General features: G+C 40.8%; 2 protein-coding genes across 2 annotated transcripts; both read right to left on the bottom strand.

Moving 5' to 3' along the window:
* Window positions 1–878: 878 nt before the first annotated feature.
* Window positions 879–2,231, bottom strand: LOC127784273 (uncharacterized). The gene is made up of 2 exons (XM_052311469.1): window positions 1,446–2,231; window positions 879–1,343 (listed from the first exon to the last, which is right to left on the bottom strand). The coding sequence occupies exons 1-2, from the start codon at window positions 2,229–2,231 to the stop codon at window positions 879–881; spliced, it is 1,251 nt and encodes a 416-aa protein (XP_052167429.1).
* A 4,654-nt stretch (window positions 2,232–6,885) lies between these two features.
* On the bottom strand, window positions 6,886–7,883 carry LOC127785437 (GDSL esterase/lipase At5g45920-like). The gene is made up of 3 exons (XM_052312889.1): window positions 7,812–7,883; window positions 7,657–7,724; window positions 6,886–7,144 (listed from the first exon to the last, which is right to left on the bottom strand). Exons 1-3 carry the CDS (start codon window positions 7,881–7,883, stop codon window positions 6,886–6,888), a joined length of 399 nt encoding a protein of 132 aa, XP_052168849.1.
* Window positions 7,884–11,972: the final 4,089 nt, after the last annotated feature.

Below are 11,972 nucleotides of genomic sequence, written 5' to 3'. Positions count from 1 at the left end.
TTTATTGCTTTCGAACCAAAAAAAATTTGTTGTTTTTAGATGGATGAGCATAGAAGGCACTCATCAAGCCCAAAATAATTACCAGCAAGTTATATGCCAGATACTTATATTCTAGAACTTCACCCTTTACATGTTGTATGACGCATATTGGTTATTTTTCATGTCGTGACATAGTTTCAACCTGAGACAAAGAGTGATAGTCACTTTTTCATGTACAAACTTCTTTCACAGTTCATGAAAAAAAATCATTGAGATTCTCTCTTCCAAGCTCACAACAAACTAATATATCTCTGCCAAACATCTGATGATGCAAATGTTCTCCTTTTTCTAATTTCCTTCTCCTTCTTTGCTCTCCCTCCTCACCTTGTCTTGCTGCTCCTTGTCTATCCCAGATATTTCTAAGTTCACATGTTTGTGATGCTGCACTACCAATAGTTAATTATACAAAACTCGGAAACACCCCATCACCATTCCAAACTTTAAGCCTCTAAAACACTAGCAGACCTCAATCATATGCTCTCCTAACTTAATTTACATTGTGGGCATCGAGCCCAGGAGACCTTCCAAGATTATGAACAATATCAGCAGAGAGAGCTCTGTTTCGATGATTTTATTCTCTATTTCTCCAACTGGAAAATCTAATTGAATTACAGGTGAATTATATAGCTCCATAGCAGCCAAGACTTGGAACATGCCATCCCACATTCCCAGCGACTCAACTCATGATACCCTCAGAACATGCCATCCCACGATCCGATTGAATCGGCCTAAGCTAACAAACTTTGTTGTGCACACCGCACATCACAAGGGAAAATGAAAAAAAAACAGAGGATTTGATTATCAGTTTGCCATTTATGAATTAATAACTGGCATACAACCTACTCCATTGGTTCTTCCTTGGGAGCTTCAGCAATGTTTTCACCAAAGAGACGGAAACTGCCCTTGGGTACGCTGTTGAGAGGTGCAGCCCCCATCACCAGCACCCTCCCCTCCTCTTTGTTGGGGATGGAGGATGTATGAGGGTTGCGGCTGCTAGGAACAGAAACATTACTGACATCTATTGGAGTGATAAGGGATAAAAAGGATCCAACAAAGGCACTGGGAACCCTCTTGTCACCCCATCGCTCGTCTGAGTTGTGACTCTTCATGTGCCCACCAAGTGCTTGTCCACTGCTGAACATCGTCCCACACTTGCGGCACTCATATGGCCCTCTCCTGCTCTGCCTGGCACTGCTGACCAATGAGCGGGTTGCCTCCTTGGCAACGGAGACATCTATGATGTGCTGCACTCTCTTGCCCACAGTCATCTCATTATTCTTGTGTGCAGTCAGATGACCACCAATCTGCAAAGGACAGTCGAACATCTATGAACCAACAACTTTATAAGTGATTTTCTTTAAAATTTAGTTGCATTTAAAGACATATGGGTGCCCTAAGAAATTTACCTCAGAAATGTTTGGTGGGGGGACAGTGATGGTGGCCTGCTTGTGGAGGCCAACGATGAGGTCCCCAGTAGCCAGCTGCATGTTGCCATACGCCTCGCTGTGAGCCCGCTTCGACGGCTCCGGTAACTGTTCCAGGCATCGGGTGGGGTTCCTACTGCTGTGGTTGCCAGTGGAGGTCCAGCTGGGCATCAGCATAGCCATAGTGAGATCACCCACTTCCCCATGATCCTTCTTGGCAATTTTCTTAGTTGAGATCTCTCTTGCTGTCCCCTTTGCTGCCATGGTTGCCAAACATGGCAGGAAGGGCCGCTCCCCGTATCCATGCAGCTGCCGTTCTCGCACCACAATTCCTGAGGCTGAGATCCGCTCTTCGGACAACATTGCCATAGAAGCAGAGGATGCTGGAGGTGGCTGCATGTGATCGCCAGCTTCATCTTCACATCGGCCACCATCAATCACTTCCCCATGAGCTTGTGCAGCCGCCGACCTCCAGATCCACCCGCCTATCAGCACTGAAAGGGCAGAGGAGGAGCCCAATTCCGATGGATGTTGCCTGCTGCTTCCATCCACATGTCCATGGCCATCTTGCACACCCCAACGAGGAAGTGAAGGCGGCAACATCGAGCCACGGCGCCAAAGTGCAGTGCCCCCATGGCGGCGGTCACCTATGATCATGTGGCGCTTGCCTCCCTCAGCTTGGATGCGTGGTGGTTGGCGGGGGATGTGGAAGCGATAGCTCCCAACAGGGCGCTCCGACTCCGATGAGGAGATCCGGGAAGGGGCCATGGGCGCCGCCGATGAGGAGGGGATTGATTCTGGTAAGAGATAGGGTTTCTCTGGCTAAAGGATTTACCTGTGGATACTACTTGTGCGCTGGTACTAAATAAGCGGGGGGAGGGAGGGAGGGGGGATGGACACTTCGACAGGCAGAGTGGTAAATCTTGACATTAAATAAATTATCATCAATTGACCTTATGAGGAAGGTATTTTACTGCTTCCTATTCTGTATAACTGCACACATTTGGTCTTGGCCCATGGAGAACGTTGGGTCTCAACCCTTGTTGGCCCAACATATGTTGTGCTGTATTCGACTTCCAAGACCCTATGCCATGGCCTATCTGATACGACTCAAGTAGGGCTGATGTTCCGATCTTCACGGCGTAGGATCAAGAACCGATAACTAGCCTCAAAGAGACCAAGATAACTACCTGCAAGCAACCAAGATAACAGTGCAATCCGACAATTGTACTCGAAGCCAACCACCATACCGCCTCTATTACGGCAACTTGAATCGAGGGTTCGCCCAACCACACTCTAAGTTACCAACCAACACAACCTATAATCAATTGAAGAAAAATCCTCAAAGGGACCAGGAGCACCAATTAGGTGGCGTCGAACGCCGCTTCTATAATCTCATAAGGAAATTAAAAGAGCAAAGGGGTAGAGATCTCTCTCTGAATTTGTTAGCACACAGCTAAACAAAGGGGTTCATATTCTCATTGTCAAAAGTCCCTAAATTATAAAACATAGGGGATATTTATATTAGGAACAACCCTCCTAGATGGGAATGAAAGGTCTTGGGAGTTTACTGGACATAGGCTAGCTCAAAAGTCACAATAAGTGAATTCCTGAGAAGAGTCGCGCGTCTGTTTGGCTTCTGAACAGTCCTCAATCATTTATCCATTACTCCTTACTAGTAATATACCCGTGCTAAACGCTACGGTGCAATTCTATTTGTCTTTATAGCTGAATTAAGCAGTGATTTTATTTTTTTCAGTCACATCACTTTTTTTTTCTTACAAGTGGCATGGTAATACTTACAGATTACACAGAAAATGATTATAGACACATATGGAGTGAAACTGTAATAATTGTTTTACAACTTCAGCTGAACTAATTGTACAAGCCAGTCATGGGTCAACAATAGAAACAGGTAATGCATATTTGGAAGTCAGTCATCACATATATAGTGATTCCTTCCATCGTATAGACAAGCCGTTCTCAATATAGCATCTCGGAGTCTTTTTTGTTCAGCTGTGAGTAAGGAATCAACAAGGAAATACTTCAATCTTAAACATATCGAGAAATCAAATCACAAACAAAGAATGCACCATTTCGTCATAAAAGAAATATATGATGCCTAGATAAATTAGCTTGTACTTAAAAAATGAAAATTGACATTTCTTCTAACATTTTGGTCCAATCGAGGATAAATCAAGAAGAGAAAGGAGCTCCCTGTACCAAAAGTACTACCTAACCAAAAGTAGCATAATGAGAATATATGATGCCTAGATAAATCAGTATGTAATTAAAAATTGAAAATTCACATTCTTCTAACATTTTCATCCAATCGAAGATAAATCAAGAAGAGAAAGGAGCTCCCTGTACTAAGGCCCAGTTTGTTTCAGCTTAAGATTATTGCAATCTAGATTATTAAATCAGATTACTCTAAGCTGGATTATAATAAGCTAACATAGAATAAGCTGCGAGCTGTTTGTTTCTTTGGATTATTGGAGGCATCTAAGGGTAGTGGGTCTTTAGCCACCCAATAATCTGAAAAAAGCTCCTCCAGAGGAGATTATTATATTATAGTAATCTGGCTTATAGATTATAATAATCTATCATAATAATCTACTTGTTTGTTTCAAATTACTCCTAATAATCCAGATTATAATAATCCTAAGCTAAATCAAATAGGGCCTAAAAGTAGTACCTAACCAGAATTAGCATAATGGGATGGTTTTAATGTTTCACAAAATGAGACCTGGTAATATGCACATGAGTAGTATATTTTTCCCAAAAGACAGAACCAGACCTGGTCGTCGATAATCAAAAAAAAAAATTCCTTCATTGGATTGACTGGCACATACAAATAGAAAGGAAAAAAATTCCTTCATTGGATTGACTGGCACATACAAATAGAAAGGTTAGGCCCTGAGATTTAGTAGCATTGAATTGTTGATCCTAGAAAGCAATAGGGAAAAATAGGTACAAAAGGGTCAGGTTGACATGGAGTTGATGCCATGGTGCCCAATTATGCATGTTCAAGTTTTGAACAGGAGATCTAGTTTTGCCAAATCAATTTTAAACCTAATAACAAAATACAGCCATGTCATATCGGATAACCTCCATACAGTAATTTTCATTACACAAAAATTAAACTTGTCCCTTATTTTTTTTTAAACAGGAATTGGAAATTGATTCCATCCAGACAATTGAACGGAGGGAGTAGTAATTAGTATCAAACCAGCATCCCGAGCCTAGTAACATTGTTCACTGTCTTATCGCATAGAAATAAATGGCATGGTTCCGATAGTCCATTGTTCACAATTTCATGGCACAAAAAGAAGCTAATTCAAACTAACATATATGCCACTGTAAACGAGTTCCATCGTCTGCACACTCATAGTTCAATTTTATAATAAACATGACCAAAAATGGTATAGCCAGGTGAATACATTCTCCAACTTGAAGCACATAATATAAATTTCTCACATATAATCAGTTGAATGCGGCTACAACTTCATCTTAAGATCAGACGTAATATTGGTGCTCCATCTTAGGGTTACCTACAAGCGTAATATTTGTGCTCCATCGTAGGGTTTTTTTTTAACAATAGAAGAAAAGACAACAGTTCATACATGATTTTGCTGTTTTTTTACTTAATACATGATTTTTGCTGTTTACGATTATGATTTGCAAAGCCCAGCAAGCGTGCATAATGCATTTGCTATGAATCGAAACAAACCAAAACTGAACTAATACAATGTACTATGTCACAATGAGATGAGTTTTGTCCAGGTTCAATCTCAGAATATATGTGAAAAAAAATGAGAAATTGACTTAACCTTGTTTGTAGGGGAGGGGGCTCGGAGGATGGAGAGCACGATGTAGGCCGGCGTCTTTAGGATCAGACGACTCAATGCACTGTAGGGTATGTCTGTGTTATAGACGGTGACGTGTATAGAGAAGATAGGCCTATTCACTGTGCATTCCCACACAATCGCTGGGACACGATCACCTCCACACCGTCGGTTTCGCCTCCATGCCCCTAGTGTAAAGAGGAAATATGAACAGTTGATCTCATCTTGCTTATGGCACATAACAAGTAATAAATAAAAATATTTCCAGATTCAAGCATATTGCTGGTTCAAAACTATATTGGGGGATATGCATCATTTATACTCCAAATAAAGCCAGCACCAAATCTTAATACAGGAAATATATGATCAAACCCAAGAGTAAAAATGCACCATTTCTAATTCGGATGAATGACAATCAAGTCCATTGCATCTACATATAATGAGGCATGTTCTGTACACTCGGTCATCAATTTTATTCAGAAAATGACGATCTATCTCACAAGTATATGGACTCGATTATTACATAAATGCTACACATAATTTTCACTGTAAATTGATTGATTAGACAAGTACTTAATCATGCATGGGTGGTACAGTGGCAAATAGGGAAACAAATCAATAATAATATAATTTTGACCCATATTCCTATAAACTATTCAATTCTGATATATATAAGGCCTTACTTGATTCGGCGGCAATTCCAGCCAAGCAATTTGATGTCAAATTGAGCAGTGAACTGAAATCTGTGTATTGGTTGTAGCTGGAAACATTTTAACTTGTAATGATCGTTTCTCAAAACTATCTCTTCTCACAAACATAGATGAAGTGAAAAATTGAGCACTACATAAATTTTTATAAGAATTTGTATGCAAGAAAAGACTCCCATATTGAAACACAGTTGTAAATATGAGTAGGTTCCAAGAAGTTGAGTAGCTATACAAGAAATCATGGTAATAGAAAAAAACCGAGGAATTGTAGGAATCCTTACTTTCCTCCCATATCACAGAAATAAGCACTCACCTTCAGTAGCATACAAAAGGAACCAAGGGAATGATCAAACACCACTATTTTTCATTGGGATTTACCAAACCCATGCACTAAATGGCCAATGCCATGAACCTGTTGCCATAATTGGAGGTAAAAATATGAGTAGTAACTGCACTATATGCAGTTTAGTAGGAAACATGGTAGCATATACACATTCTCAAGTGTAACAGCAACATATACTCCTGTATAAAAATTCAGCATCCTTTAGGTTCCACGTGTAGTATTCATTTGAAAAGGGAGCTTCATGGCATTAATACAACATAATCTTTTGATCTAAGAACAATTCAGAAGCAAGAAAACTGTGACTGTTATGGAGAGTGTCAAGTTCGTCTTGTTCGGTTAAATATCTTAACTATAGAGTCTTCAGAAAGAGTGACAACAGGAAGGTGATTCCCCATCTTAGTAAGCAGCAAGAATCTTTAGGCAGAACAGTCAACCATGAAGCTACATTTTTTATAGAACTTCTACTCTCAACAGAAATACAAAACCATTATGTTTGATCAGATTGTTTGCGCAATCTGCAAAGTAGGCTACTGGTAGCATAAATGGCAGCCCTTAACAGTTATTAAGCCCATCCATACATCAAGTTTAGGTATAAGGTCACTTGAAATAGATCCATACCATAATGCAGATGTTTGCCAGTCAGGAAATTGCTGCATCTTTGTCCAGATGTCTATGACTGGATGGTTCAATTCTTTAGCAACTGTCAGGCATGCCTGTGCATAAGTGCCAGCAGCCTCATTGGTTCTTTCAGGTAGTTTTGAAGGGTCATCTTCTCCATACATGTCCCTGCAAGGAAAGACAGGGACAGTCAGTAAGGTTCGCAAATCCTCTTTACAAAAAAAAAGGGAACATTGTTTAATTTGTAACTTGAAAAAAGAATCTTCAGATCAATCTAAGGGCCACCAAGTGGTGGGTGACTGGATATATACCCGATAAACCAAATATGAAATAATCCCATAATGTAGAATACACATGCTTTTACATGAGAAATACAGACAACATGATGGTCAAATTGCATACCCTGTACTGTACTGGTGCATTATGAACTCGGTTTTAAATTCTTGAGCAAAGTAATTTTTATCGGAGTAATTCAATAAACAGAGAGCACAAGCAATTTCCTAGCTGACCCCTTTATTGTCGTCTGTTCATGACAATTAGCAGGAATTAATGCCATGGATGAAATAAACAGAGGATGGCAAATACACCGTGATGCCATTAACAGGGAAATGCAACAAGAATGCCATATAGCAACATAAAACCGATTAAAACCATCTTGTTGTTATTCCTTCCATCCTTACCGGATTCTCACCGGTTCATAAATTGGTGGAGGTGTGATGAGTATAATTTTAGTGGAGGGCCATTGCTCCTGCGAAAGATCGAAACCAAAACAGAGTTAAAGCAACCATAAAGCAGCAGCATCAATTAGTTCAAGTTGGGGAAATCCAAGCAGAACCTTGAAGTAGGCGCAGATGGCGCGGAGGTTGCTCTGGTACTCGTCGAGCGGCACGTGCTGGTGCACCTGCATCTGGGCGCTGTGGAGCGATGTGCGAAGGAAGGCGTGCGACGATCGCGTACGTGATTTTTCTGCCAGTGATCCCGCGTGCGTGTTCTGTCGTTGGATGCGATGCGATGGATGATTTTCGGTCATTAGATTTGAGGAATGGCGAGCCGTTTGTTTGTTGGAGGTGAAACTAAACTTAGATTGTCTTTCCAACCATATATATTAAATTAAACTACTTAAAAAATAAAAAATAAGAGATATTTCCTTCATCCGGCAAAACAAAATAAATAGTGAAAAAAATAAAAGAAAGTTCGACTCTCGTCAAAACAAAATAAATAGCGAAAAAAATAAAAAAAAAAGTCCGACTCCCTCTCAGAAACGAAAGAAAAGGTCCGACTCTATATCCGATTCCCCCTTAAAAACGGAAAATAAAACACACCACACCTCTCAGTCTCGGTTTGAGTCCGAGATCTCAGGCACACTTCTCTCGGTTTCAATCTATACCGTGATATCCCATACATCTTGGTGAAAAAAATTAATGTGCCAGATTGAAGATCTGTTTGCAAAAACGGAACCTACCGGTCGAGAACATTCTATTTTTATATGATTTTAATTTTTGGGTTTGTATTTTTCTATTTGAGTCCCTGTAATTTTTATATTTATATTTGAGTCCCTATAATCTTGCAATAAGATACTTGAGGTCGTTTTATTGAAAAAATAAAAAAATGAAAAGGGTGAAACAAATTCCGATTTCTAATCAGTGTATATCTCTTCTCTATCTCTAATCTAATCTAACTATTTAAAAAGAGAAAATGCACGAGAAAAATAAAAACGGTTCAAAAAAATGTGTGAGAAAAAAGCGCAAAAAAAATGCTAAAATGGTTTTCCATTTTCCATAAAAAAACATGCGAGAAATATTATTTCCATCGTTGGTAATTTTTTTAAAAAAAAACATGCAAGGAAAAAACTGTATGAAAAAATGCGCCATTTCTAAAAAATGATTTGAAAAAACCGCGCAAGAAAAAAACACCGTCTATTAAAAACAAATCGCTCTGAAAAAACTGTCAGAAAAAAAACACTAAATTCATATTTGAGTCGGATAGGATTCATCGATTTTTTTGCCATCTATTACACGGCTTTTATTTCGTCATATATTCTCCTGTATTGGAAAAAAAGCAAAAAAAGAACATTAAAAAAAAGAGCAAAAAACGTGTGAGAAAAGAAAAGAAAAAAAGGGAGAAAAATATGGTTTTCGTCGTCAGTAAAAAAAAATCAAAAAAACCATGCTACGAAGAAATTGTTAGAAAGAAATGCGCCATTTCTAAAAAATGGTTTGAGAAAATCGCACAAGAAAATTATACACCATTTAAAAAAAATAAGCCACTCATTAAAATACAAACATTATCATTGACATGATTATGCATGAAAAATGTATATTATTATTAGAATTTATTCACCCGTTCAGTTTTGGTCCCTCCAGTTGTCCCATATACTTACTAAACCAAGGTCGAAATCAGTTTTAAGCCATTTAAAATTGCTGGGAAATTATGATCAATTATTTAATCACTTAGCAGATTATTTTTAGATAAATGAGACCAACAAAATGCTTATCTAGAAAGTATTAATTATATGATATTGTATTTGACCAACGTTAATATGGTTTTATGTCAAAATAATTATTATTTCCTTAAATATTAAATTATTTCTAGAATTCGAACATATTCCACTAAAGATTTTATTTCGATACTACAAAGTGTGTGTTTCTTTCCCATTGCAGATGCCTTTTTACCTTTTTCCTTTTGTAGCACTAAAAAAACTGAAAACATACTATAGTAGAATGCAATAAAGCAACAAAACGTTTAACCTCTCTTACTAAATCCCGTTGCAATACACGGGCATATTTGCTAGTATATTAAACATGAAGGAAGTTGACTGGCTGGGTTGCACATCCCTTAGAAGTTGGAGCAAATGTTTGGAGACAGTGTACTTCAAAATCAGCATGACGTAAACGGTCGTCATCTTCACATAACCACTTTGATCTTCTAGCTCATCGTCGATCGATGCCCATCAAGTGTTGTACATGTGTAAACCTAGTGTTGTTCTCATCAATATTGAAATATGTTTCAGCTAGAAGCGAGTTCACCTCTTGTTGTAGTTTCTTTGTACGGCTACGTGTGATCGGTCCTTGAAATGGTGTAACGGATTAGCTCTCATCAGTGGCTAAGTCAGATGATTGTCTTTGAGTTATCATGTGACGGGTGGTGGGACACATCACTACCTAGGGCTTATATTCATCATCTTTGTCTGCTCCCTGCCGGCAAAATCTATTTGTGCTTCTTCTAGATCCAAACCTGCTCCCCACTGCTATCGTCTACCCGACTGGTTTCCACCGTTTCTTCTCTACCCACACCTAGTCCCCACCATGATCCCCGAGTCAGAAGTTCCTCACCGATTGCTTGGTGTCCTCCCCATCTCCTCTTCCGACTGAATGCAAGGAGAAGAGCATGGCTGAAACAAATAAATAAGATATCTTGCATTTAATTGAAGACGTTTAGGTGGAGGAAATATTTCGAATGCACAGAAGATCCTAAGGTTCATATATTAATGGATGACTTTGAATAGATAAGCAATAGTTAGGTACATATTAGTATTTAGTTTCTTTATTAAAATTACTGACGTACAAGTTTGTCAGTCCTACATTACTTTTCTCTATCACAAACTTGCATGGCTTACATTGTAGCAAAAAAAGTAGTGGCATGTAGAAACAAGGAGGTTGAAGCCCGGGGAATTTAATAGCCAGTATATAAAAGAGCAACACATGATACCAGTGTCCCAAGCTGGTACATTATACTAGATTAGAACGGCTTGTTTGTGACTGGGAAAACCGATAGTGTCATTTGGTCCATCACCACTACGATCAACACCGATCTACGTAGGCGTCCTACTGCTCCACCTGTGATTTAAGGATTGTGAAAATCAGGCACTATCACAGGTGGGCGGGCGGCCGCCTGCGTATATCAATTTTTGCAGGTGTCTAAGTAGTACTGTTCGCCTGCAAAAATGCTTCTTCACAAGCGGCCCTAAGAGCATCCCCAGCAGCTCATCTAAATTTCATCCTCCATATTGTTATTTGGATGATCCTCCAAAAAGATTATCACTCTATATTTCTTTTTACTTCAGCAGATCATTCATATTACATCCTTCATCCTATATTTTACAATTATCTTTCAACTGCTATCTATTTTAAATTAATTTCTCTCTTCTACCTCTCCTTTCTCAACACTTCTTCTCTCTTCTACTCCTCTTCTCTCTTCTACCAGGCAGGGGGCGGCCGACGGGCGAAGGCGGGGGGCGGCTGGGCGTAGGCGCAGGCGTGGGTGGAAGTGGGCGAGCAGGCGCGGGCGGCCGGCGGGCACTGGCGGAGGCGGATGCGGCGGTCGGCGGAGGCGGATGCGACGGTCGGCAGAGGCACCGGCCGGCTTCCCCTCTCCCCGTGACCCGGCCGTCACGCCAAGCCACCTCCCTCCGGCGTACGCCGTCCCGCCGCCTCCTAGACGCCAAGCGCCGCCGCGCCAGCCCACGGCCGCACGCACCGCCCTCGGCCGCCATCCCTGCCGCCCTTGGCTGTCAATCCAGTCGCCGCATGACTCACTCGCTGCGGCGTCGTCGCCCACAGCCGCCGCCTTGGCCGCCGGCCACCTCCTCCTTCCCCCACCACCATCGCCGCCTCCTGCTGCGTCGGCAACGATGCTGCACGCCACCCCACCGCCGTGCCAAGTGAAGAGGGAGGACAGGGACGTGCCCGACGGCGGCCGGCGAAGGTGGGATCGATCCGGATGGGGGCGGGAGAACCGGATGGCGTGAGGAGGGCGTTTCTCTCTCCTGTTTTGGTGGATGTCTATTTTTGGAGGATGTATTGGAGTGTCTGCTGGAGCCTCTTTTTTTTTGCTTCTATACGCCATTTCTCATATGAAGGGTGGGATAGAAGAGCTGCTGGGGATGCTCTAAGTACCTGTGTAGGTAAGGACTGATCACCCGTTACTTGTGTAGGTGACAGTAGTAGTTCAGCAGTGTCCAACCATCTGTGATGAAAAATAAATAAATAAGTAAATA

This window comes from Oryza glaberrima, chromosome 9 (genome assembly GCF_000147395.1).
Source record: "Oryza glaberrima chromosome 9, OglaRS2, whole genome shotgun sequence".
In the NCBI taxonomy this organism is placed as follows: Eukaryota; Viridiplantae; Streptophyta; class Magnoliopsida; order Poales; family Poaceae; genus Oryza; species Oryza glaberrima.
The sequence above is the reverse complement of the archived record's forward strand: the minus strand, read 5'-3'. Positions and strand labels throughout refer to the sequence as shown.

Excerpts from the sequence above, each read along its gene's own strand:
- LOC127784273 (XM_052311469.1), bottom strand. The coding sequence starts at position 2,231 with ATGGCCCCTTCCCGGATCTCCTCATCGGAGTCGGAGCGCCCTGTTGGG. Across the intron at positions 1,344-1,445 it reads CCCCACCAAACATTTCTGAG|ATTGGTGGTCATCTGACTGC; the intron begins GTAAATTTCTTA and ends TGTCCTTTGCAG.
- LOC127785437 (XM_052312889.1), bottom strand. The coding sequence starts at position 7,883 with ATGCAGGTGCACCAGCACGTGCCGCTCGACGAGTACCAGAGCAACCTC. Across the intron at positions 7,725-7,811 it reads CCATCTGCGCCTACTTCAAG|GAGCAATGGCCCTCCACTAA; the intron begins GTTCTGCTTGGA and ends GATCTTTCGCAG. Across the intron at positions 7,145-7,656 it reads TATGAACCGGTGAGAATCCG|GGACATGTATGGAGAAGATG; the intron begins GTAAGGATGGAA and ends CTTTCCTTGCAG.